The sequence below is a fragment of the Lichenostomus cassidix genome, chromosome 4A (genome assembly GCF_008360975.1).
Source record: "Lichenostomus cassidix isolate B80296 chromosome 4A, HeHo_3.0, whole genome shotgun sequence".
Classification (NCBI taxonomy): Eukaryota; Metazoa; Chordata; class Aves; order Passeriformes; family Meliphagidae; genus Lichenostomus; species Lichenostomus cassidix.
In genome coordinates this window covers 804,278-826,045 of record NC_139485.1, presented here as the reverse complement: position 1 = coordinate 826,045, position 21,768 = coordinate 804,278, and the positions used below count along the sequence as shown (strand labels likewise).

At 53.7% G+C, this 21,768-nt stretch overlaps 1 protein-coding gene across 3 annotated transcripts; it reads left to right on the top strand.

Annotated features, from left to right (window-relative positions):
• The first annotated feature begins 4,895 nt into the window (after nt 1-4,895).
• Nucleotides 4,896-20,074, top strand: TMLHE (trimethyllysine hydroxylase, epsilon). Of its 3 annotated transcripts, XM_085059964.1 has the most exons (9): nt 4,896-5,038; nt 5,203-5,450; nt 8,964-9,145; nt 10,422-10,598; nt 11,315-11,594; nt 12,636-12,755; nt 16,046-16,282; nt 16,928-17,066; nt 17,915-20,074. In XM_085059964.1, the coding sequence occupies exons 3-9, from the start codon at nt 8,965-8,967 to the stop codon at nt 18,044-18,046; spliced, it is 1,266 nt and encodes a 421-aa protein (XP_084916090.1). In that variant the 5' UTR covers nt 4,896-5,038; nt 5,203-5,450; nt 8,964; the 3' UTR covers nt 18,047-20,074. The 3 variants fall into 3 exon arrangements, with proteins under 3 accessions (XP_084916090.1, XP_084916092.1, XP_084916091.1); XM_085059966.1 differs by lacking the exon at nt 8,964-9,145; XM_085059965.1 differs by lacking the exons at nt 4,896-5,038; nt 5,203-5,450 and adding an exon at nt 8,547-8,674.
• The last annotated feature ends 1,694 nt before the right edge of the window (nt 20,075-21,768 follow it).

Below are 21,768 nucleotides of genomic sequence, written 5' to 3'. Positions count from 1 at the left end.
GGCTCATAGCAGGAGCTATGGGATGAGATCACAGCATTGCTCAGACCAATGAGCATCCCCACTTCCCCTGCCTGGGGTCTGTGACAGTCTCAGGCATCACTGGATGGGACCATCACAGGTGGGACCTGCCTGGATGGAGAAGGTGAAGGTTCATGAGAAGATCCCAGCACACACCTGAGCTTGGATCCATGCAGGTTCTCCATCTCCGTGGTCCTACAGGCAGGGATGGACCATGGGTCCCAGCTGCACCCTGGGTCAGGAGTTTGGAGGCGACACCAGGGCAGGTAGAGGGAATCTGGGTGGCAAGGAGATGTTCTCCTTGTGGGTGGCCCACCAAGCCCAGTTCTGTGAGCTGGTGACAAAGGCGGGAGCAGAGGGAGCAGAGGCAGCTAGCAGAGGCGGCCCCCAGGCCAAGATAATCGCAGAGAAACCGTGACGTAAGGCTGGGGGAAGTGGGGTCTTGGCCTTTCCCAGGCTCCGCCATGCTCCATGCTCCACTTCCCTGCCAGTTTATCAGCCACTGGAGTGTGACCAAGGGAACATCAGCCAGGACAGAACAAACAAACACCCGAGTTTGGGCTTCCTTCCTTCCTTCAAATAACCCAAAAAAAAAAAAAAAAGAGAGAGATGGGGAATTCAATTAAATTTTAAAAGACCAAAACAAGTCAAATAAATAAGCATTTGTGTTTCCATGGGGACATGATACATTCTTGGGAGCGGGAGCTTGGCCTTGGGGAGAAGTAACGCTGGAGCAGCAATACCAATGATGCCACAAGTGGCCCCACGTGCAGCCCACCACTGTGCCCAAGGGACTAGCACTAGCCTTGGCTCCGATAGCCCTTGGAACACCAGAAATTGTCCCTGTACTCCCAGGTCCACAACACACAGCCACGGCTCACCAGGAACTCACAGCATATTTGGAGGGGAAGTCCTGGTGGGAGAGGTTGTTGTCCTCTTTCTATTTCATTCCAGCAGCCTTGCAACAAGGGTAGGTCAGGACCAGCTAACTGGTGCTCCAATCCATGGACTCTCCTCTCCTTGACCTTTCTAGGAGGTCCTCTGGCTTTTCTGTGGGTTTTCCTTGCTGTGTTTTGTCATACACAATGGGTTTTGCTGGGCTGTGTTGTCAGGCTGGGTTCCATCATTCACATTGAGTTGGGTTGTACCATGAGAATGGGTCATTTAGGTTGAGTTCGGTTGGATTGGGTCATTAGTGCTGGATAGGGTTGGGTCATTCCTGCTAGATTGGGTTAGGCTGAGGTGTGTCATCTGTCTTGGATTGCGCTGGGTCAGTCCTTGTTTTCCCAAAGCACTGAGATACTGGAAGAGATGAGGGAATTTGCTTGGATCCCTGGAAAAAATTGCTCTGTGGCAGAGGAGCAGGAGGTAGAAGAGCTGCTGGGACCTGGGATCCAAGGGAGGAGGTTTGGGAGCCGCTTGCAGTGTCTTGGCTGGGAGAAGTTGGAGTCTTTTGCACAAGGACTGGGTTGGGCAGGGTCATTCACGTTGGGTTGGGTTAAGGTGGGTCATTTGTGCCAGGTTGGGTTGTGTTGGGTCATTCCTGTTGGGTTGGTCTGAGGTGGGTCATTCCTATTTGGTTGAGATGGATCATTCATGCTGGGTTACAATGGATTAGTTGCATTGGGTTGTGTTGGGTGGGTCATTTGTGTTGGGTTGTGTTGGGTCAGTCCTGTCGGGTTAGACTGAGGTGGGTCTTTCATGTTGGATTACATTGGATCATTCATGTTGTGCTGGGTCATGCAGGGTCATTCACATTGGGTTGAGGTGGGTCATTCATGTCACTTTGGGCTGACGTGGGTCACTCGTTGGCTTGGGTCATTCATGCTGGGTTGGGTCACTCGTGTTGGCTTCCGCTGGATTGGTTGTATTGGGTTTAGTTGGATCATTTGTGTTGGGCAAGGTTGAGGTGGGTCATTCATTAAACAGTTCCAACACCAACACCCACAGCGACATTTTTCAGAACTTTTGTCCTGCGAACCAATTCCAGAAACTTCCCCTTGACTCAGCCTCCCTTGGTTCCTGCAGCGCTCGTGGAAATTGCCACAAGATTTCCTGGAAAATGTGAATTCCCTGTCCTGACCTTGTCCAGAAACATCCCCCAAGTGCAGAGAGAAACCTACGTGTGCCCTGCATGTCATCCAAAGCTCTGCTTAACATCAGCACCACCAAGGCCACCTCCAAGAAATCCTGGGGCAGGGCATGCAGATGGATTTCTTGCACGACTCAACAGAGCAGGCCCAACAGAGGATGCACCTGTGGCATCCGGAGTCCCTTTCCTCCACGTGTGGCCATGGGAGCCCTGCGGTGCGGGACCAACTGGCAGGGCCTGGCAGGGCCTTTCCCAGGCAGAGGGCTAATTCTGTATCCACTGGACCGGATGCGGGATCTCATCACCAGCACCCGCTGGAGAAGGGAAGAGCATTGTGTGGGCTGTTGCTTTTTTTAAAGTCATTTCTGACCCCGGGAGCAGTGTGTGAGTGAGGAAGGAGGGGAGAAGGGGGAGAGCAGAAAATTCCCAGATCCCAGCTCTCCCTGGGAAATCCCCAGAAAGCTCCCAGGCACTTTCTTTCCCAGCACATGCTTTCCTACGTGCTGAGGCCAAGCAGCAGGTGCATCTACAGAGCGCTGGGCTCCTGAGGGGGACATTGGCCTTCTCCAAGGGGGCCATAGCACTGCCTGTCCCTGCCCCACGGGACCCTGCGGGGCACAGGAGGGACCACAAATCCCGGTGAGCTCTGCAGACCATGCTCCACACCCCGAGGAGAAACAACCCCTCAAGCACAAACCATGGGACACCCCAATGCTGCTGCACTGCCCATCCCAAACGCAGCCTGTGGGACACCACGGGAGGGGGATCCCCACTCCTCAGAGCCCCTCAGGCCAGCCCTTTAGCTGAGGCACTGTTTGATCCTGTGTTCTAGCATCCATCACTCCCGCCGGGAACACGCCTGGATCCCGCAGGCAGCCGCTGAGCCCCTACTCGTCTGGGGGGCTGTGCCCGGGCACGGGGGGAGAGGGGCCCGGGCTTCCTGCCAGGAAGGACCAAGGGACAGGCGACAGGCACTGCCCGAGCACGAGGAGCACGAGGCTGCTCTTCGCATCCGCTGCCTCCTCCCGGGAGCCGGTACCGGGGCACGATCGCACCCCGGGAAGGGCCCGTGACAAATTCTCATGGAGGCCGGAATGCCTCTGCCGTGAGCTCACCCAGTGACTAACTTGTTTATCTCCCGCGGGAGCTGCACCGAGGTTTTGGGAGGCAGCAGATCCCCGACAGTTCCTCTGCCTGTTCCAGGCGCCGCCCCCACCCCTTTCCTGAAAAACACTCTCGGAAACCAGGAATCCGCGGTGGCACCAGCGCGTCCCCTCGCTGCGAGGGCAATGACAGCGAGCGGCTCCTCTGCCTCTTGCCAGACCCAGGAGTGCCACGGCAGGGAAACTGGAAAGACTCAGAACACCTGGACTTTAGAAAAGCAGGCACGGAAATTTCGGCACAGCACTGGGGAGTAGCTCCCAGTGCTTTGCTGGGGTGGTTTGTCTTCACAGGTACCGGAGAGGCATTGCTGAGACCTCATCCTGCCCCACTCCCAGCATGGGGAGGCAACACTGAGATCTCATCCTGCCCCATTCCCAACTCAGGGAGACACCATCACCTTTAAGCACAGAGGAAGATGTCCCTAGAAATGTTCCTGGCTAGGCTGGATGGGGCTTGGAGCAACCTGGGATAGTGGAAGGTGTCCCTGGCCATGGTAGGGATGAGCTTTAAAGTCTCTTGGTTGGAACCCAATCGATTCTGGAATTCTTGTGTCTGACATGTTCAACCTAATCCCCAGGTAACCACCCCCCAGGGCTCCAGTATCACCGTGTGTCATCCATTCTCTCCCCACGCCGCCAGCCCCGTGTCCCCAGTGCAGCCTGCCGCTCCCAGTTTCGGGTCTGGAGCTCCTTCTGATCCATCAACTCAATGCCTGCGGATGCTTTGTGCCGGAGAACAGCCTGGAGCACCGGGCACCGGAGCCGCTGCTCGGAGCCCCTGCCCGACGGATCCCCCCCGGGATGCTCCAGGGCAGCTGCGGGGCTGGGAATGCGCTCCGGGGAGGCGGCGGGAGGGCAGGATCGGGGCGGGGCCGGAGATGGTGGAAGGGGGGCCGGGGGGTGGCAGTCGCCACCGCCGGGCCGAGGCAGCCCTCCAGCGGGGACTCGCCGCCTGCCCGACGCACACGCCAATGTTCCGGTGCGTTTGGATGAAAATCAGCGATTTGTAACCCAAAAGGTGGTGTCTGTACCCCCCAGCACGCCGCGCCATCACCTGCAGCGGGGACAAGAGAGGACAGTGACGGAGAAGGGTTAGGCATGGGCAGGACAGAGATGGGAACAAGGAAAGGGACAGGGGCGGGACAGGGACAGGGACAGGGACGGGGCAGGGAAGGAAGAGGGGCAATGCAGAGACGGGGCAGGAGCATGGATAGGGGCAGGGACTGGGGTAAGGACAGTGACAGGAGCAAGGCTGGCACAGTGAGAGGGACACGGAAGGGGCAGCGCCGCTCCCCTCCCCGCTCTCCATCTCCCCGCCCGCCCGCTAGGGGGCAGGCACCTCTCCAGGCACCGCTCTATGCCCCGAGCCTGTCGCCGCTCGCGCCGTCCACGCTCTGTCGGGACACCACGTCTCCATGGTGCGTCCGCCGCGCTCTATCCGCCCCATTCCCCATCTCTATGGCGTGTGTGGCGCTCTGTCCCGCGGCCTCCCGGGACGGTCCCGCTCGGGCCCAGCCTCTGCCCGGCCCTGTCCCGGTCTGGTTCCGCTTCCCGCCGGCCCCGTCCCGCCCCGGTTCGACGGTTTGCGGGCGCTCTGACCCGCTCGTCTCTATGGCGGCGGGGCTCGGCGCGGCGGCCCCGCCCCAGGGCGGCCCGAGGCGGCCCCGCTCCCGGCCCGGCCCCGCCGCCGCCCACGGGCTTTGGGGCCCGGCAACGCCGCTCCGAGGAGCCGGGGCCGCGCCGGGGGGGCCGGGGAGTCGCCGAGGTGGGTCAGGGGCGAGGCGGGGACGGCGGCCCCGGCGCCCCGCATCCCCCGTGCTCGGACCGGGGCTCGTCCTGCCCCCGGCGTTCGGGGGCTGCGCTTGGGCCCCGTCGGCGAGAGACCCGTTAGCAATGTAGGTTTGTCCTTGGTTTTTTTCCTCTTTAAAGGGTCACCCGGACGCCGGTTCCCTCAGGCAACAGCGGCTGATGTGGAAAAGCTCCGAGCGGCGTTTTCGGCCTGGAGGGCGCAGGGAGCCAGAGGAGGAGGAAGGAGCAGGGAAGAGCCGGGAGCAGCAGTGCAGACCCTGTGGAGCTCCCACCGGCAGAGCTCCTCCGTGATCCATTCAGCATCCCAAGCCCGGCCGAAGCCTCGCTCCATCACACCCCAGCTCAGGCCGGTGCTCACAGGCTCCCAGGTAATGACAGGCCCGGCAGTTACACAGGGACTACGATGCTGTCGTAAGGGAATGAAAAGCTGCAGCTCGTGGGCAGAGCTGTTTTCCCTTATTCCCTGGAAAAACACAACCCTTCCCTGCCCCAGAGAGCTGCCTGGCTCCTCTCTGCCCGAGCAGGACCCAAGTGATTTAGCAATAGGAGTTTATTACAGTAACTCCCTATGGGGGTTCTACCATCAAGGCTGGCTCCTTTGCTGGAAAAAAAAAAAAGGAATTAAGAGTTTGTTTCTGCTAAGCTGTGTGGCCTGAAAAGGCTTTGCTTGTGAGAGATGCAAAGAGGAGGCTGGAATAAGGTTCTGGGAATGGGGCCTGGAGTCAGGTGGTCAGTGTGAAACGTGGGGTGAGCAGATAATTCCCTTTGCTTCCAGGAAAATGAAGTAGCTGTGAAGCTGGCAGTGCCTGGGATATCTTTATTAGCTCCTTAATTTCATTGAAATCCCATGTGGGGAAGGGCTGGAAGGGGAATCTGGTTCCTGACAGCTGAGATCTGATGGAGTTGTCTGCAGGGTGAGGGCAGGAGCTCAGCAGGGAACAGCCAGTCTGCCTTTTCTCTCTGTGGTAATTAATTGTAATTAACTGAGTCAACTCAGGCTGTTAAACTCTGCCTGTGTCCTGTCCAAGAGGTGCTGCCATCCTGGGGGATCTGGTTTGTCACCTGGGGTTGTGCTCTTGGCTCCTCTGGCTCTGGCAGAGCCCTTAGGGCAGCTCAGCCTTTGCAGAACTCCTTGTTTTGTCTGTATTCCATCACTGCAAGGAGAACTGTCAGGTTAAAGGATCCCAGAGGATCAAAAACCAAATTCTTTTCCCTCACTTTGGACTGTTGTGCTAATGACATTTCCCTCTTTCTTATGGATCAGAAACCTTGGCTCTAGCCAAGTGCTTCCAGAGGGAAAAAAAGCCATGAGAGTGTGAGCAGGTGAATATTTGAAATGTTTTTAATGGAAAAGTCACTATATTTTTTTCAGAGGAGCTGGACAAACAGGCTGGAGCTGCTGGAGAAGGGCAGGGAGGGCAGCAGGGTCATTCTGTGCCCAGGAGGGTTTGGTTAAAAGCTGGTGAAAGCCCCCAGATTTGTGGGGTTTCTCCTTTCTTAGAGTCTCCCATTGCTGAAACTGTTTGGTCACTCATTTTTTCAACATTTACTTTGCTCAGAATGGGGATTGTGGCTTTTCCTCAAAGGGGTTAAACCCAGTTCTGGTTCCTTCAAATGTTTCTTGTGAGAAAAACTGCAAGGCCAGGGGAAGATGAGGGCCCTGTGAAGCCTTCCTTCCTGCTCCTTTCACTGCCTCTCCTGTCCTTTCTCTCCAAAGACTGATGGAAATTCCTCAAACCGCAATAGATTTGAGGTTTCTGCTTTTCCCTCCAGCACTGTTGCTCCTCTTCACCCTGTCAGGCACAGTGTGGGTTCTGGGCCTGCTCCTGTGTCACCCCACCATGTCTGTTTCTGCACTGAGTAGTTTAACACCTTCTCCCTCCTGCCCTTTCTTTTTTACCATTGAGGGAAATTTTGTCTGGAATTCTCTCATTTCACTGCTGCCCAGGTGTCTGGACAACATAAAGCATAAAGGTTAGGTAGCAGGAGGTACCGGAAGAGAGTTTGCTGTTCATGTAGCTCATCCAGCTGTTAGCTCAGATGAAACAACAGAAAATGTAAAGCCTTTCTAATCATACTGATTTTTGGGGTGTTTAATGCCTCTTAGTTTTAGTTTCTCTTGGAAAGATTTAATTTAAGGCTCTCAGTGAGCTGCTTGTGGTGCTTTCTTCCAGTAAGAGCAGTATGAGATCTCCGTGATTAAGTTTAAATATCTGGGTCACTTCCCATTACCTGTCTTAATTCCCTGCTCAGTTTTGATACTGGGAGAGGAGGAGGTAAAAGAAATGTGTGTGGAAAAATCAAACTAAGGCTGGAGCTGCCCCAGGCACCGGCCATGTGCTAAATGGGTTTGTGGATGAGCCTTTCCTGGCAGTTTTGGGTCCTGTTTATGTGTGCAAACAAGATTCCTTGTGTTTTCCACCCCTCACTGGGATAGTGGGTCAAAAATCCAAGCTGAACAGAGTTTTCATTTCTCAAATAATCAGCGCTGCTTTGGAGGTTTAAATAATTTCTTTAAGCTTTTAGAGCTGATGAACAGCAGGGGCTACTCCTGGATTTCTGTAGCTGTAGGTTTTAATCCCTTGGTTATGAGGTTTCCGTATCAAATTGGGCTCAATCCTTTTCCTGTACCAGATTTTCAAAGCTGGGGAGCAGGAACAGGAAATACATATCTCAGAAAAGGATAGCCAGGTGGGGGTTGGTCTCTTTTGCCAGGTAACAAGGCATAGGACAAAAGGAAACATCCTCAAGCTGTGCCAGTGAAGGTTTAGGTTGGATATTGGGAAAATTTCTCATGGAAAGGGCTCCAGGGCTGAAGTGTGTCAGTGTGCCTTCATCTCAACCCTTCCCCTCTAAAACCATTCCCAGTTTTTCTCCCTAGAGATGTCTGCATTCTTTTATCCCTGCTTAACAAGTTGTTGGCTGGGAATGTGGCACCTCTGTGGATTTGGTTGTTATCATGAGCTTTTGAGACCTGTGCAGAGCAGAAGCAGCTTGGACAGCAAGAGCTCCAGTGCCTGGACTCTCCAGATAAGAAAACGAAGGCAAATCAGAAGTCTAGGATAAGAAATGCTTTGTGAGCCTGTGTCTTATCCAGAGAGACCACATTTCAGTGCACTTCAAAGTCCTGTTAAAATCCTGCTGGGTTTAGACCTGGCCGCCAGAAATTCATAAACATGACAGGAATTTGGACTGAGGCTTCATCTCTTAAAACTTGTCAGGTTTTTGCCCTTGCTCTTTGCACTGAAGAGTTGCTACAAATTTCCTTCTGAGAAATTGCCTTCTAATCTCTATCCTAAAATTAATCACAGTGGTTTCTCCTGCATAACAGCTGTGTCCTTCACCAGCAGCAGAGATCCTCCTCCTCCTCGTTGTTTTGTCTGCTTTTTCTAGAACTGACCTAATTACTGGATTCCTCTGTAATTCCTAACCAAGGTCACTTTGCTTCCTTGATTGCTGCAATTCCATCCAGCAATGGTGAATTCAAACTGGGAATGCTGGAGGGGGGACAGAACCTTCAGAGATGAGGCTTTGCCACTGTTTTGCACAGGAGTGTTGAACACAGCTGTCTTTCCTGGAATGGCTTTTCCTGGTAAATCACAGAATCTTGGAATGGTTTGGGTTGGAAGGGACTTTAAAGCTCATCCCATTCCACCCCCTGCCATGGGCCTTCCACTACCCGGATTGCTCCAAGCCCTGGCCTTGGACACTTGCAGGGATCCAGGGGCAGCCACAGCTTCTCTGGGCACCCTGTGCCAGGTCTTCCTCATTCTCACAGAATCGCGGAAACTCCTTTGTGTCTCCTCAGGGATGTGTCCTGCTGGGGTTTAGGACACAGTAACACATCCAAGTCACCTTGTCCCCTCTCTCCTGCCTGCCAGGATGTGGTGCCAGAGGCTAGCGTGGCTGCTCCAGGGGCGATGCCGGCAGCGTGGGAGCACCGGACGTCGCTGGCCATGGCTGCCCCAGGACCCCAGGCCCATCCTGGCTGCCCCGGTGCGCTGCCACCCCACAGCCACAGAGTCCCCCCAGTGTGCCTGGCAGCTGCACCGGGACCATCTCGGTAGGTGTGCTGGGTGTGGGTGTTTCTGCTCTGCCCAGGGACAGCAGTGAAGGTTTCCGGCCCTTGTTCCCTGGCAGTGGTGTGTTATTTCCTTTTGAAGTAACCTGCATTAGAGGGATGCACGCTGCATGTTTCACGTTCCCTTCGGGAATTCCCAAAGGCAGAACAGAGCAGCCTTGTCTGCTCATGGCAAGTCTATGATAAGTGAGGCAGTGCTAAAGCAGAAATCAAATCCAGGGATTCCTGAAGAAAAAATTGTCTGAGCCTTGCCCTGTCAGGCACTGTGTTCTGTGCCGTGCTCAGGCTCTCCCTGGTAGAGCCCTCCTCAGCCCTGGTGTGTGCCCACCTCTCCTCCCCCACCCTGTGCAGGTTCTCCTGGGTGATGGCAGCTGAGGCCAGTGAGACCTCAGTACTCCAAGTCACTTGAAAGCAGAGGGAATTGCTCAGCATTTTGCATAGTGGCTCCAAGCAAAGGATATTGTTGTTTGCACACTGCAAAGTGACCTTGGATATGCCTGAATTTCAAAGCTGAGTAGTACTGGAGCAGGAGGAGCTCTTCCATTGCCTGTGCTGGCTCTGACCCCCTTCTGAAGGGCTTTGAGTATTCCTGAGCTGTCCCAGGATGGAGCAAGGAGGGCCTTCACTGATTTTTTTGGTTGACTCTTCTCTGCACTCCTCCTGGGGCTCTACGAGTCTGTGATAGGCAGGTTTGAATTTACCACTTGTTGAAGGGACAATGGAGGGAGATCTGGGAACAGCATGTGTGAGCTGTGCTTCTTCCCACTGCAGGGTGGGATGTTGCAGTTTAGTGGCTTCTCATTGCCAGAGGGAGGGAAAGATGGGATATTGGGAAGAAATCCTTCCCTGTGAGGGTGGTAAGGCCTTGGCACAGGCTACCCAGAGAAGCTGTGGCTGCCCCATCCATGGAAGTGTTCAAGGCCAGGTTGGTGGACGGGGCTTGGAGCCACCTGGTCTAATGGAAGGTGTCCCTGTGTGCATTAGGGGGTGGGACTGGATGAGTTTCCAACCCAGACCAGTCTGGGATGATTCTGTGAGATCTCCTGTAGCCTTGGTAAGGAGGGAAGTGGTGAGATCACTGACAGCCAGGCCTTGGATAACATGTTCTGCCAGGTCCTCTTTATGTGATGCTTTATGTTGAGGGGTACCACTGCATCCGCTACAAATGGGATGATACTTGTGGGCTCTACACTTCAGTTCTGGGCTTTGTTTATCCCCCCTGTTCCCCCAAAGCATCCTCTGCTGCCATCCCTTGCAGAGCTCAGGTATGGGGACACCCTGATGCGCCTGGATTTCGTGTGGCTGAGGGATCACTGCCGCTCTGCCTCCTGCTACAATGCCAAGACCAACCAGCGCAACCTGGACACAGCCAGCGTGGACCTGGCCATCCAGCCCCAGGCCGTCAGGGTGGATGACACCACACTCTTCCTCACCTGTGAGTACTGAGCACCTGTGCCCTCCTGTCCTGGAGGGAGCCAGCTTGATGGGTCCCACTTTGCTGGGAGAGGGCAGCATTATCCCCACATCTGGCTGGCTGGGAAGATACTGAGCTGTGAGCATGTTTTAGGCACTGCTCTTACTGTAAACACCCCTCAGCCTCAAATTGCTGTGGTTTTCCTCCCCCAAGCCATTTTGTGTGTGTGCAGTGTCTGGTTTGGTCAAACACCCCCAGCAGTGCAGGTGGTGAACAGATGTGGCATGACACGGTTGGTTCTCTTTTCCTTCCCCCATCCTGTCTGAGCAGCTGTCATCCCTGCTCACAATGCCCATTTTCTGTCCTTTCTCCTCACTTTCCCAGTTGCTTTCTTCCTTTTGCTGGAGCTTACCTTTGTTCAGGGCTTTGACTTCAGAGCTTTGCTTCTCCTTGGAGCCAACAGAAACCAAAACCACTGAGGATGCAGGACTTAGCTGGGAATTTGGAGGGGATTGCAGCAGCCACCCCAAACTGGGAGGGAGATGCAGCCACCCTGAATCTGGAGTTGTGGCAGCAACGACTCAGGGCCTTACAGATCCTATTTTGGGTGGCACCAGGGTGCAAAGAGCCTATCCCCAGACAGGCGACAAGGGTGAGGCCTTTCCTGGGCTGATAGGTGCCACGATCTCGAGCTGGTCAGTGGGATTTTGGTGACCATGCCCTTGTCCCTGTGCCAGGGCCAGATGGACATGTGACACGGTACAGGCTGGAATGGCTGGTGAAGAACAGCTACGAGGGACAGAAGCAGCAGGTCATGCACCCCCGGATCCTCTGGAATGCTGAGATCTACCGGCAAGCCCAGGTCCCCTCTGTCGACTGCCGGAGCTTCCTGGAAACAGACGAGGGACTGAAGGAATTCCTTCAGAACTTCTTGTTGTATGGGATTGCTTTTGTGGAGAATGTCACTCCCACCAAAGAGGACACAGAAATCTTGGCAGAGAGGATCAGCATAATCAGGTATCTGGGCTATCCTGGGAAGGGTAAACTTGTTTCCTTTTTGTTTGAGAAGGTGCTACCTCCTTATCCTGTATATTGTGCGGCATGGCCTGGTTTGCAAACAAATGTTCTGGGTCTCCTACAGCCTCTGGCTGCTCCACTTTGACCTGGGATGGAGGAGCCCACTGTGAGATCCACCCTCCTTTATGGGACAGCTGGTAGTCACTGAGTTATTGAGCTGCCCCTGGAGCATCTGATGACTTTTGTGATAGTGGGACTGTGCAGAGAGAAGGGACTGAAGGAAGTGGCTGTCTGGGAAGAGCAGAGCTTTGCCAGGAGAGACATTTCCTGTTATGACTTGAGGGGTCAGGAGGGCAGCCCTGTCCCTGGGAGCCAGGGAGATCAAAAACCAGTTGGAGCTCTCGCTAAAGAAAAATAGTGAGAGGTGTTAGTGCTGTGTTTGTGTAAAACACCACCAGCATGGCAGGCCAGGGGCTGACTTTGGGGTTTTATCCAAGCTGTAGAAACAGTTTGATTTGCCTGGGGCCACTGGAAAAGGAGGGACTTCTTTTAATGAACAGTCACTCCAAATAGAAACAAGAGACTCCAGGGAATATCCAGCCAACTTTTGTCTCCAGGCATCCTCCCCCTGTAGCCCCTGAGTGCCTGCTGTCCTTTCCCTCCTGTGCATGTTGAGGGGGAAGGTAGTGAAACCAGGATTCTGGGAGGAAGAAGTGGAATTATTGGGTAGCCCTTTGTGGATATAATTAAGGGCTAGCTGCACTCAGGCAACTCCTCGTGTCACTTCCATGATTGGGGATGATGGTTGGTGTGGAAACATCTGTGTTTGAGGAGGGGAAGATTCATCACCTCACTGGGGAGGGAAGAGAGGAGTTGAACACCAGAAGAGGGATTAGAAGCATCATCCTGACAATGTGAATTTTGCAAAGTTGTTCTGCTTTAATGACTCTGTGCATGGGACAGAGGGGAATAACTCAAATGTAGGGGAGGATGTGCCTTAGCCAGACACTGATCCATGATAACTGCCCATCTCTTTTCCAGGGAGACCATTTATGGCAGGATGTGGTACTTCACCTCTGACTTCTCCCGGGGAGACACAGCCTACACCAAGCTGGCCCTGGATCGGCACACAGACACCACCTACTTCCAGGAGCCCTGCGGGTACGTGCTGCTGCTGCTGTCCAGACATGGGGCAGGAGCAGGAGGGAGCCGCAGCAATGCCTTTCTGACCAGCTCAAGCTGCCTTGTCTCTAGAGCTGCACTGGGATGTACTGCAGCAATTCTGGGGCCTATCTGATTATAGAAGCCCAGAATGGTTCATGCTGGGAGTGACCTTAAAACTCATCCAGTCCCACCCCCTGCCACAGGCAGGGACACCTGCCACTATCCCAGGCCTTGGACACTTTCAGGGATCCAGGGGCAGCCACAGCTTCTCTGGGCACCTGTGCCAGGGCCTCACCAACCTCACAAGGAAGAATTCCTTCCCAATATCCCATCTAACCCTGCCCTCCTTCAGCCTGAGGTAATTCCCCCTTGTCCCATCACTCATTGCCCTTATGTGATCACTGTGGAGTGAGCTGGTCTGTGGATCACTCTTCCTGTGCTTGGGATTTCTAGGTCTCCCAAAATGCAGGCAGGGAAGCACTTGGCTCTTGGAGAGCTGCGGCTGCTGCTGGGTGTCGCTGGGGCTCAAGGAGCTTTGCAGCCACGCTGAGGGCTCAGGGCTGGAACATTTTGGTGCTGGCCTGAAGCTCCTCTGACAGGAGCTTTGAACTGCCCCTCCTCGATCTCCAAGTACCACTCTTCCCACCTCATGGAGAAGAGCTGTGGGTTTTGCTTCTTTTAGATAGCTGGGAAAGCCCAGCTGCTCCTGCAGCCAGTGCCCCTCTGCAGCTACTGGACAGAGCTACTGCAGGAGTTTGCTTTGACTTAATCCTGTCTCTGCTGGCTGAACTCTTCCAGCTGTATCCTCTGGCAAAGTGGGGAGAGTAGCTATGCCTTTGGGAAAGGACCAGGAGCAGCTCCCTTGGCACAGCCTGTGGTGACTGTGCTCCTGCAGTGCCTGAGCCCCAGTTCAGCCAGGCTGGGTTTGTGTTTTGGCAGTGCTGGAGCCCTGCAGGTACTCTGGAACCAAGCTTTCCCAGTCCTTCCCAGTTCACCCCAGCCTGGGCTTTGGAAAGCACTTGGTGTTTGCATCATTCTCACCAGATGTTCCCTCCCCAACTGCTCCTCTCATACAGTCTCTGGGCTGTTTCATCCACTGCTGGGAAAAGGAAGGCAGCAGCCCTGGTCCTGGTTCACAGGGAGGTGCTGGAGACCGCCCAGAGCATCTGTGGCTGCCCCATCCCTGGAAGTGTCCATGGCCAGGTCAGATGGAGCCTTGGAACAGCCTGGGCTCGTGAAAGGTGTCCCTGCCCGTGGCAGGGGTGGAACAAGGTGGGCTGGAATGTCCCTTCCAAGCCAAACCATTCTGGGATTCTGTGACTTAGATTCACTTTCCAGCTTAGTTTTCTTTGGTCTGCTTTTATCTCTACCAAGAAGGGAATCAGGAAATGGCCTGGGAGAGAATGAGTGGAAACTCTGTGATCCAGAGTGGAAGTAGGGATACAAAGATAAAGTATCCATCCCATGCCTACTGCCCCAGGGCAGGATTAGCTCTTCCCAAGTGGGGTTGGAAACTTGTGAACATCCTGATGGGAAAGGAGCCGGAAGACTAGGGGAGAAAGGAGCTGTGAGATCCTTGGCTGCACCTGGATTTCAGAGCAGCCCTTCAGCCCAGGAAAGGGGGAGTGTACCTTGGCTGTGTGCAGCCAGGCAGGAAGCTCTGGGTGGCGGTGTTTGTCCTTGGTGTCAGGAGCAAAGGGAGTAGGTCTGCTGTGCCCTGTGGAGCTGGAGCTGCTCCACACTTCCAGACAGATCCAATTTACTTCCCTGTTCCCAGTGAACAGCTTCCTGCAGGACCCATGGGCTTTCATGACCTTCCTGCTTGGCTGGCTTGTTTTAGGAGCTCACAAAATCTTCCCCAAAACCAAATAAAAGAAGTCATGAGTGATCAGAACTTCAGCCTACTGAAGAGCTTTGATTGCTCTGCTCAGTGCCAGAATCCAGAGCTGTTTTTACACCTTTTTTTTCCACTTGGAAAAGTTCCCTTCAGGTGTGTTCTCACCTGCAGCCAACTGAAGTGTATCAGTCAGTGACAGCACAGCCTGCATGAGCAGGGCTGGCCACAAATGCCTGGAATTCTGCAGAATTGTAGTTCTGTAGCAAAACCAGGAATTTCTGGCTTTCCTAACCCCCATCTAAAGAGTAGAGGATAGAAACTCCCAGGGTTGTGGGGAGTCTCCAGCATTTCTCAGTGATCAGATTCCCTGGAGGCTTTCCCAGTGCTCCAAGCTGCTTCGGGAGCTGGTTGCCCCAAGGCTCAGAGTATCCTTTGCTCCAGTGCTCCTGGCTTGACTCTCAAATCATCCTGAAGGTGTGGGTAGAAGGTGAAGAGAGCACCCAGGTGAAAAGGTGAGGGTGGGGTGGCAGGTCCTGCCACATTACCTGCCCTGGGACTGGGAGAACAGGCACCTAAGGGAGATGGGAAGATAAAGGCTTTCTCAGAAGGTCACAAATAATTTTCTAACAAGTGAAGTTGGTGAAAATTGGGAGTAGGTGGTTGGAGGCAGCTCCTGGGTGTTTGTTCCTGGCAGTGCAACACCTGTGTTGCTTGGATGAAGGAAAAGGAAAGCTTTAGAGAAGTAATAGGACAAAAGTTGAGCTGGATGGCTTCCCACTAGGGAGGGCATGTCCTGTAGGTCATCCCCTCACTACTGGGATTCCTCTGCTCCAGGCTTTCTAAAGGGAACCCTGAGGGATTTCTCCTGACTGCTTGCAGGAGACCATGACTTACATGCCTTTGCATGAGGTTCCAGGAGACCTTGCCAGTACATCCAGAGTTGTTTAACTGTCCTTTTACTCTGAGCTGTGCCAGGGAAGTGTGTTTTATGCTTTTGAACCTCTGTCCTGCTGCCTGGATGGACTTAGAATAGAATCATGGAATCCCAGAATGGTTTGGGTGGGAAAGGACCTTAAATCTCACCCCATTCCACACCCTGCCATGGGCAGGCACACCTTCCACTAGCCTAGGTTGCTCCAAGCCCCGTCTAACCTGGCCTTGGACACTTCAGTGGTGGGGCAGCCACAGCCTCTTTGAGTGAGGTTTGGACTTCAGGTGACACCGGCTTGATCCTGCAGCACCTGGAGTCTCCCAGACTGCTTCCCAGGTTTGGAAAGCAGCACAGGCAGTTTGCTGCCTCCTCTTCCAGCAAAACTTGTGGGATTGGGCCTGGAGAAACAGCAAGTGCGGGTGGTGCATCCATCCACACCTGGCTGTGTCCTTGGGAAGCCCTTTTGCCCAGGGGACAGGCAGCCAAAGTTGTTCCTCTTGGATTGTGTCTCCCGAGCAGCATCCAGGTGTTCCACTGCCTGAAGCACGAGGGCACGGGCGGGCGGACGCTGCTGGTCGATGGGTTCCACGCGGCCGAGCAGGTGCTGCGCCAGGCCCCGGAGCACTTCGAGCTGCTCTGCAAGGTGCCCCTCAAACACGAGTACATGGAGAACGTGGGCGGCTGCCACAACCACATGATCGGAGTGGGGCCAGTGCTCAACGTCTACCCCTGGAACAACGAGCTTTACCTCATCAGGTAATGTCAACAGGAGGCCTCTGGGGAGGGGAGGACGTTGTCGTGGTGGTTTTCCAGAATATTCCATGGGCTAAAACCCAGTGTAATTTTGAGAAGCAGGGATGGAACCACAGGAGCACCCTGTGTTCCTCCCAGCTTTACAGCTGATACAAAAATGGGTGTTAGTGCTGATTTGATTTTTCACTCCTGGCATCCTCCCTTCAGCTCCAGGCCCTCATCCCATTCCATTTGAGATGCAGAAGAATTCAGCTCTTTGCTGGAGAAGCCCCTAGAAACCATCCTGGCATGCAGGGAACAGGGAGAGGGCAGAGTGATCCCTTGCAAAGAGAATTTGGACTAAATTTTTAAACTCCAGTTTGGCTCCGTTCTGGAGGTTGTCCAGCACTGCTTTGCACTTTTATTCTAAACAGTCCTCAGTCTCATCAAGTCCTTCCATGGGAAACCAGGAAGAACAGGTTTACACTTGATAGTAAACTCCTCTTGCTCCCGGTGTTGTGTTCCCAGAAGTCCTGTGCTGGCAGCACAACCTCTCTTATCACCTCTGAAGCCTCCCTTTAAATACCAACTAATCTCACAGGCTCCTGAGTTCCCTTGGAAGCACTTGGAGGCACATTGGGTAGTCTCTTGTCTCTCCTCTCCCTTCAGGTACAACAACTACGATCGTGCTGTGATCAACACGGTGCCCCACGACGTGGTGCGCCGCTGGTACCACGCACACCGTGCCCTCACCGCCGAGCTCCGCAGGCCCGACAACGAGCTCTGGGTCAAGCTGAAGCCAGGCAAGGTGGGACCTGGAGCTGCATCTCCTGGGATTGGTGGGACCACTTCCTGTAGGTTTGGCGCAGGGAGAGGGGCAGGGTGCTCTGTGGATGTGCCAGTGTCTGGGCACTGCCATATCCAGCAGTTTTCCTCTTTTTGGAAGCTTTAAGGTTACAGTAGTGGCCTCTGGGTGTGTGTTTTCCTGCTGTCATAAAGGAATATGAGCTTCCAGGTAAGGCAGAGGTGTTTAGTTCAAGCTTTGCCTCAGAGGAAAGTTAGTCCCAGTTTTGTACAACTGAAATGAGAGTCCTCAGGAGCAGAGAGGCTGGAACACTTAATGCTCAGTCTTTCACTTCTTCCTGAAGAAGTTACAGTTCTGAGGTTAGATTTCAGCCCTTACATGAGTGACACCGCAGAGACAGGAGGTTGGGGCTGCCCCATGCATAGAAGTTAAAATCCAGGTTGGACCAGGCTTGGAACAACCTGGAGTAGTGGAAGGTGTCCCTGTCCATGGCAGAGCATGGAACAAGAGGGGCTTTAAGGTCCCTTCCAACCCAAGCATTCTGGGATTCTTTGAGAAGATGGCCACTGTCTACTGCTGGTGAACTATTTCCTCTGCAGTAGAAAAGCAGATAAACAGCCCGAAATGTGTTTCTGGGCTGGATTCAGGTGAAAGAGCTGTGCAGGATCCCATGGAACACCTGGCTGTAGCCTCACCTGTGCCAGTGTCAAACAGGAGGGTCGTGCCCACTGTGGCACACCCTTCCCTCCTCTTTCAGTCTCCAGGGATCCCCAGGACCTGCACTGCTGGAGGCTTCTGGCCCTGCCTGATGTGGTTGGTGTCCTCCTGATGACTTTTTCCCTTTCCTGCAGGCCCTGTTTGTGGATAACTGGCGTGTCCTGCACGGCCGGGAAGCGTTCACAGGGTACCGGCAGCTCTGTGGGTGTTACCTGACGAGGGATGACATGCTGAACACTGCCCGCCTGCTGGGGCTCCAGGCCTAGCCCAGCCCTCCAGAGAGCCAAGCAGCCCCCAGTCCCACCTCTGGGAGAGGCAGGAGTCCCCCAGTCCCACCTCTGGGAGAGGCCAGCAGACCCCAAACCCAACTCTGGGGAGAGGCTGGCAGCCCTCCCAGTCCCACTTTTGGAAGGGGCCAGCATCCCCCTCAGTCCCACTTTAGGGAGAGGCTGGCAGCCTTCTCATCCCATCTGTGGGAGAGGCAGGAGCCCCAGTCTCCCCTCCATGCCAGGTCAGGTGAGCTGGTGCCTCCCCAGGTGTTCCAGGCCCTCCCTGCCAGTTCCTCACCACGAGAAAGACACTGCACATACCTCAGTCACCTCCCCCTCTCCAAGCAGCTCCAGGGCCTTCCCAGGAGAGGGAGCAGGTGGAAGCCAAAGGCTGTGGGACCATTTCCTCAGATTACACTCTGAGCACAGTCAGCTTTTGCTGTCCATGCTCCCAGCCTGGTCCTCCCAGCCAGGGTGGTTCAGCTGTGGTTAATCCCACCCTGGGAAGTGCTCCTCCAAGCAAGTGCCTTCAGGATTTGGAAGTTTTGCCTTATTCCCTGTTTGGACTTTTTTCAGCTGCCAGTTTAAGGGTTTTTTTTTTTTTAGCAGAGGAGAATGGAAATCTCTGGGATCTTGTCTCTTATTACTGATCCAAGCCAAGCTGCCTGAGAGAGGGCCCAGAGGGATCCTGGTGTACTTTTGGCATTCCTGAGAAGGTTTAGGTTAGAGGAGGAAAAGGGAAACAGTAAGATCTACATGTTGGGAAGTAGAGATGACCATGTCAGATGTGGGATGGAATTCCCAATTTTCCTTGACTTCCAGTATTTCCGTGTTGGTGTTCCCTTTGCCTGTTGCAGTGCACTTGTGTTGAGGGCAACACTCAGCAGCCACAGCATTTCCTGACAAGCTTCCCACCGTGCCTCCTCTTCCATCCTTTCTTGAAGAATTGGTGTTAGGTCATCATCACACTCTCTGCTGCGTGAACCTCGCTCTTTGGGTATATTTTTCCCAAAATTCTCCTACTCTGAATGTAACTAAGAGGTGCCTTTCAGCTCCTGAGAGCTGGGAAAGTAAATTGGGATCTGGCACACTGAAGGGCAACAGGGTAAGGAAACAAAAGCAAATCCTGTTACACATTTTTTCATTCTGCCATATCTTTTGGGGTGTTCCTCTGCTCTGACCAGACCTTAAAGCAGGGCTGGGCCCCTTCACCCCTGGCTTTGCTGTGTGAGGTGCTCCATGTCCTCAGGGCAGGGGCGTTGCAGGTGCACAGGTGCTAAACTTGCTGCCATTGTTTAATCCAAGCACTGAATGTAGAGATTGTGGTGCCAAGATAGTCCTGAAATCTGCTCTTGCTGTGGACTGAGCTTCCTGATGCTACCAGTCTCAGTGTTCCCTTGCCAGTGCTTCCCACCCTTGCTGAGTCCCTAGGAGTCAGCCGGGTTCAAAGGGAATTCTGAGCCAAGGCTGGGCAGGTAGTGCCAGGTGAGCTGCCCTCTGCCAGGTACAACTCCCAGTGGCAGCCTTGGATTCAGGCAGGAGCCTGGATTTTCCTAGGGGCAGAGCTAGTTGTGCCAATTTTAAAACTCAGCGGAAAAATTAAGCCCCATCAAGCCACCCCCTTTTCATAGTGGAGGAAAAATACTAGGGAGAGATTTTAAGTCGGAGTCACAGTTTACTGAAGAAATCGCAATAATCACAACAATATTAATAAAAGATTGTAAAAAACAGAATGGTTTGCCCACAAAAAAGGTTGTTTACCACCAAAAGGGGTCACTGGACCTCTGGGACAAAGGTGAGAGGTGGCTATGGTGGCAGTGGTGTGGTCCCTCTGGAGTGAGCCCAGCAAAAGAAAGAGGATCCCTCCTCTTCCACCTCCAATTTTGAAGGGGACAAAGCCACTCCCTTCCACAACTAAGGAAAGAAAAAGGTTCTACTTGCAGTGTCTCAGCATTCCCTGCTGGAAACCTCCCTTCTCCTCCCGTTGTGACATCAGGTGGTGTGGAATAAAACTCTAAAACTCTGCCCCTTATCCCTGTACAATATCCCAGGACATTCCCAACCCTTATTCTGTATTGTGCATGTCGTTCCCAGGTTTTGTGGCTTTCAGCAGTATCCATACACATCTGCACACACCTAACCACACACAGGCACAGGTATTTTTGGTAGTCACTGGCCATCCCCCAGGGTGGCTGTTGGGTTCATTTAGTCCATGACTGATGCAACTGGAGCAGACCATTCTCATTGTCCATGGTGTGTATGGCACACTGACAGTGCCATTCAGCAGCCATTATTATGTGTGCAAGTTCAGCATTTCACCAAAAATCCAACTCTCTTGAGGGACACGTTGTGTTTCCTCATCCCTCTGCATCTCCCACCAAGTGCACCCAGGTCCTTGAGCAAAAACAATCCCATGGATGGGTTTGCCTTTGCTTGGGGCAGGATGAATCCACACTGTCTTCCCTAACACATTCCTCATATGCACCACAGGGACTTTATCTCCTTGTGTGGCACATGGAGGTTTGGATTGGGCAGGGCCAGTCCACAGGCTCGATTGGTGGAGCCTTGGGTGTTGAGTGACCAGGTGGCCTTTGCTAAATGCAGCTCCCAATGTTTGAAAGTCTCCCAACCCAGTGCTTTCAAGGTGGTTTTTAGCAGTCCATTGCACTGTTCAGCTTTCCCAGGGGTGGTGCCTGACGGGGAATATGAAACACTCACTCAATCCTGTGCCCTCTGCCCCAGGTGTCCATGAGGCTGTTCATTAAATGAGTCCTGTCTGACTCAATTCTTTCAGCAGTGCCATGTCTCCACAGGACTTGTTTTTCAAAGCCCAGGATGGTGTTCTGGGCAGTGCTGTGAGGTACAGAGTGTGTCTCCAGCCATCCAGTTGTGCTTTCTACCATTGTCAGCACGTAACACTAGCCTTGGTGGATCTGCAGCATAGTGATGTCAGCACTTTTCCCAGAGTCTCCCTGTATTTATAGCTTGACCATCATCCCCCACACCCCCCACAGAGGCTTACTGGTCCTGCTTGATCTCAGCACATGTTCCACAGTCACGGATAACCTGAGAGATGGTGTTCATGGCTAAATCCACCCCTCAGTCACAAGCCCATGTTGCATCTCTTCCTGATGACCCGAGGTGTTATGGGCCCACCAAGCTAGAAATTAACTCACAGTCCAGACCCACCTGTTGGCAGCCTGATCACCCCTTTTTTGTGATGCTTCTCATTGGCCTGAGCCTTGGGCACCCAACGGACTTTCACAGTCAGTTTCTTTACCCAGGCACACACTTGGGGAGCCCAGATGGGTTTCCCTCTGCACTGACAATTGGCCTTTTTCCACTATGCCAGCCACGCCCCCAGAGCATTTGCTGCCATCCATGAACCAGTGTAGAGGGAGAGTGTTGGGCACTTATATTGCTTGGCGATACCCAAACCCAGCTGGAGGCTTTCAGCTCTGCAACCTCACTTGATCTTCCATGTCCCTCAGTTCGCTGTGTTGTAGGGCTGCATTTAGCAGCTTTCCATTGTCAGTGTATCCCTGCAATATGGTAGGAACCATCAGTGAAGAGATCAATCACTGTTCCTCTGGTGGTTGGTTATATGGTGGGGCCTCCTCAGCACACATCATCTTTTCTTCCTCTGATAATGATAATAATCCAAAATTTTTACCTTCAGGCTGGTTAGTAATGGCACCCAAGATCCGCAAGTGATTGGG

Coding starts and splice junctions, on each gene's coding strand:
- TMLHE (XM_085059964.1), top strand. CDS start 8,965: ATGTGGTGCCAGAGGCTAGCGTGGCTGCTCCAGGGGCGATGCCGGCAG. Junction 9,146..10,421: donor GCTGCACCGGGACCATCTCG/GTAGGTGTGCTG, acceptor CATCCCTTGCAG/AGCTCAGGTATGGGGACACC. Junction 12,756..16,045: donor TACTTCCAGGAGCCCTGCGG/GTACGTGCTGCT, acceptor TCTCCCGAGCAG/CATCCAGGTGTTCCACTGCC.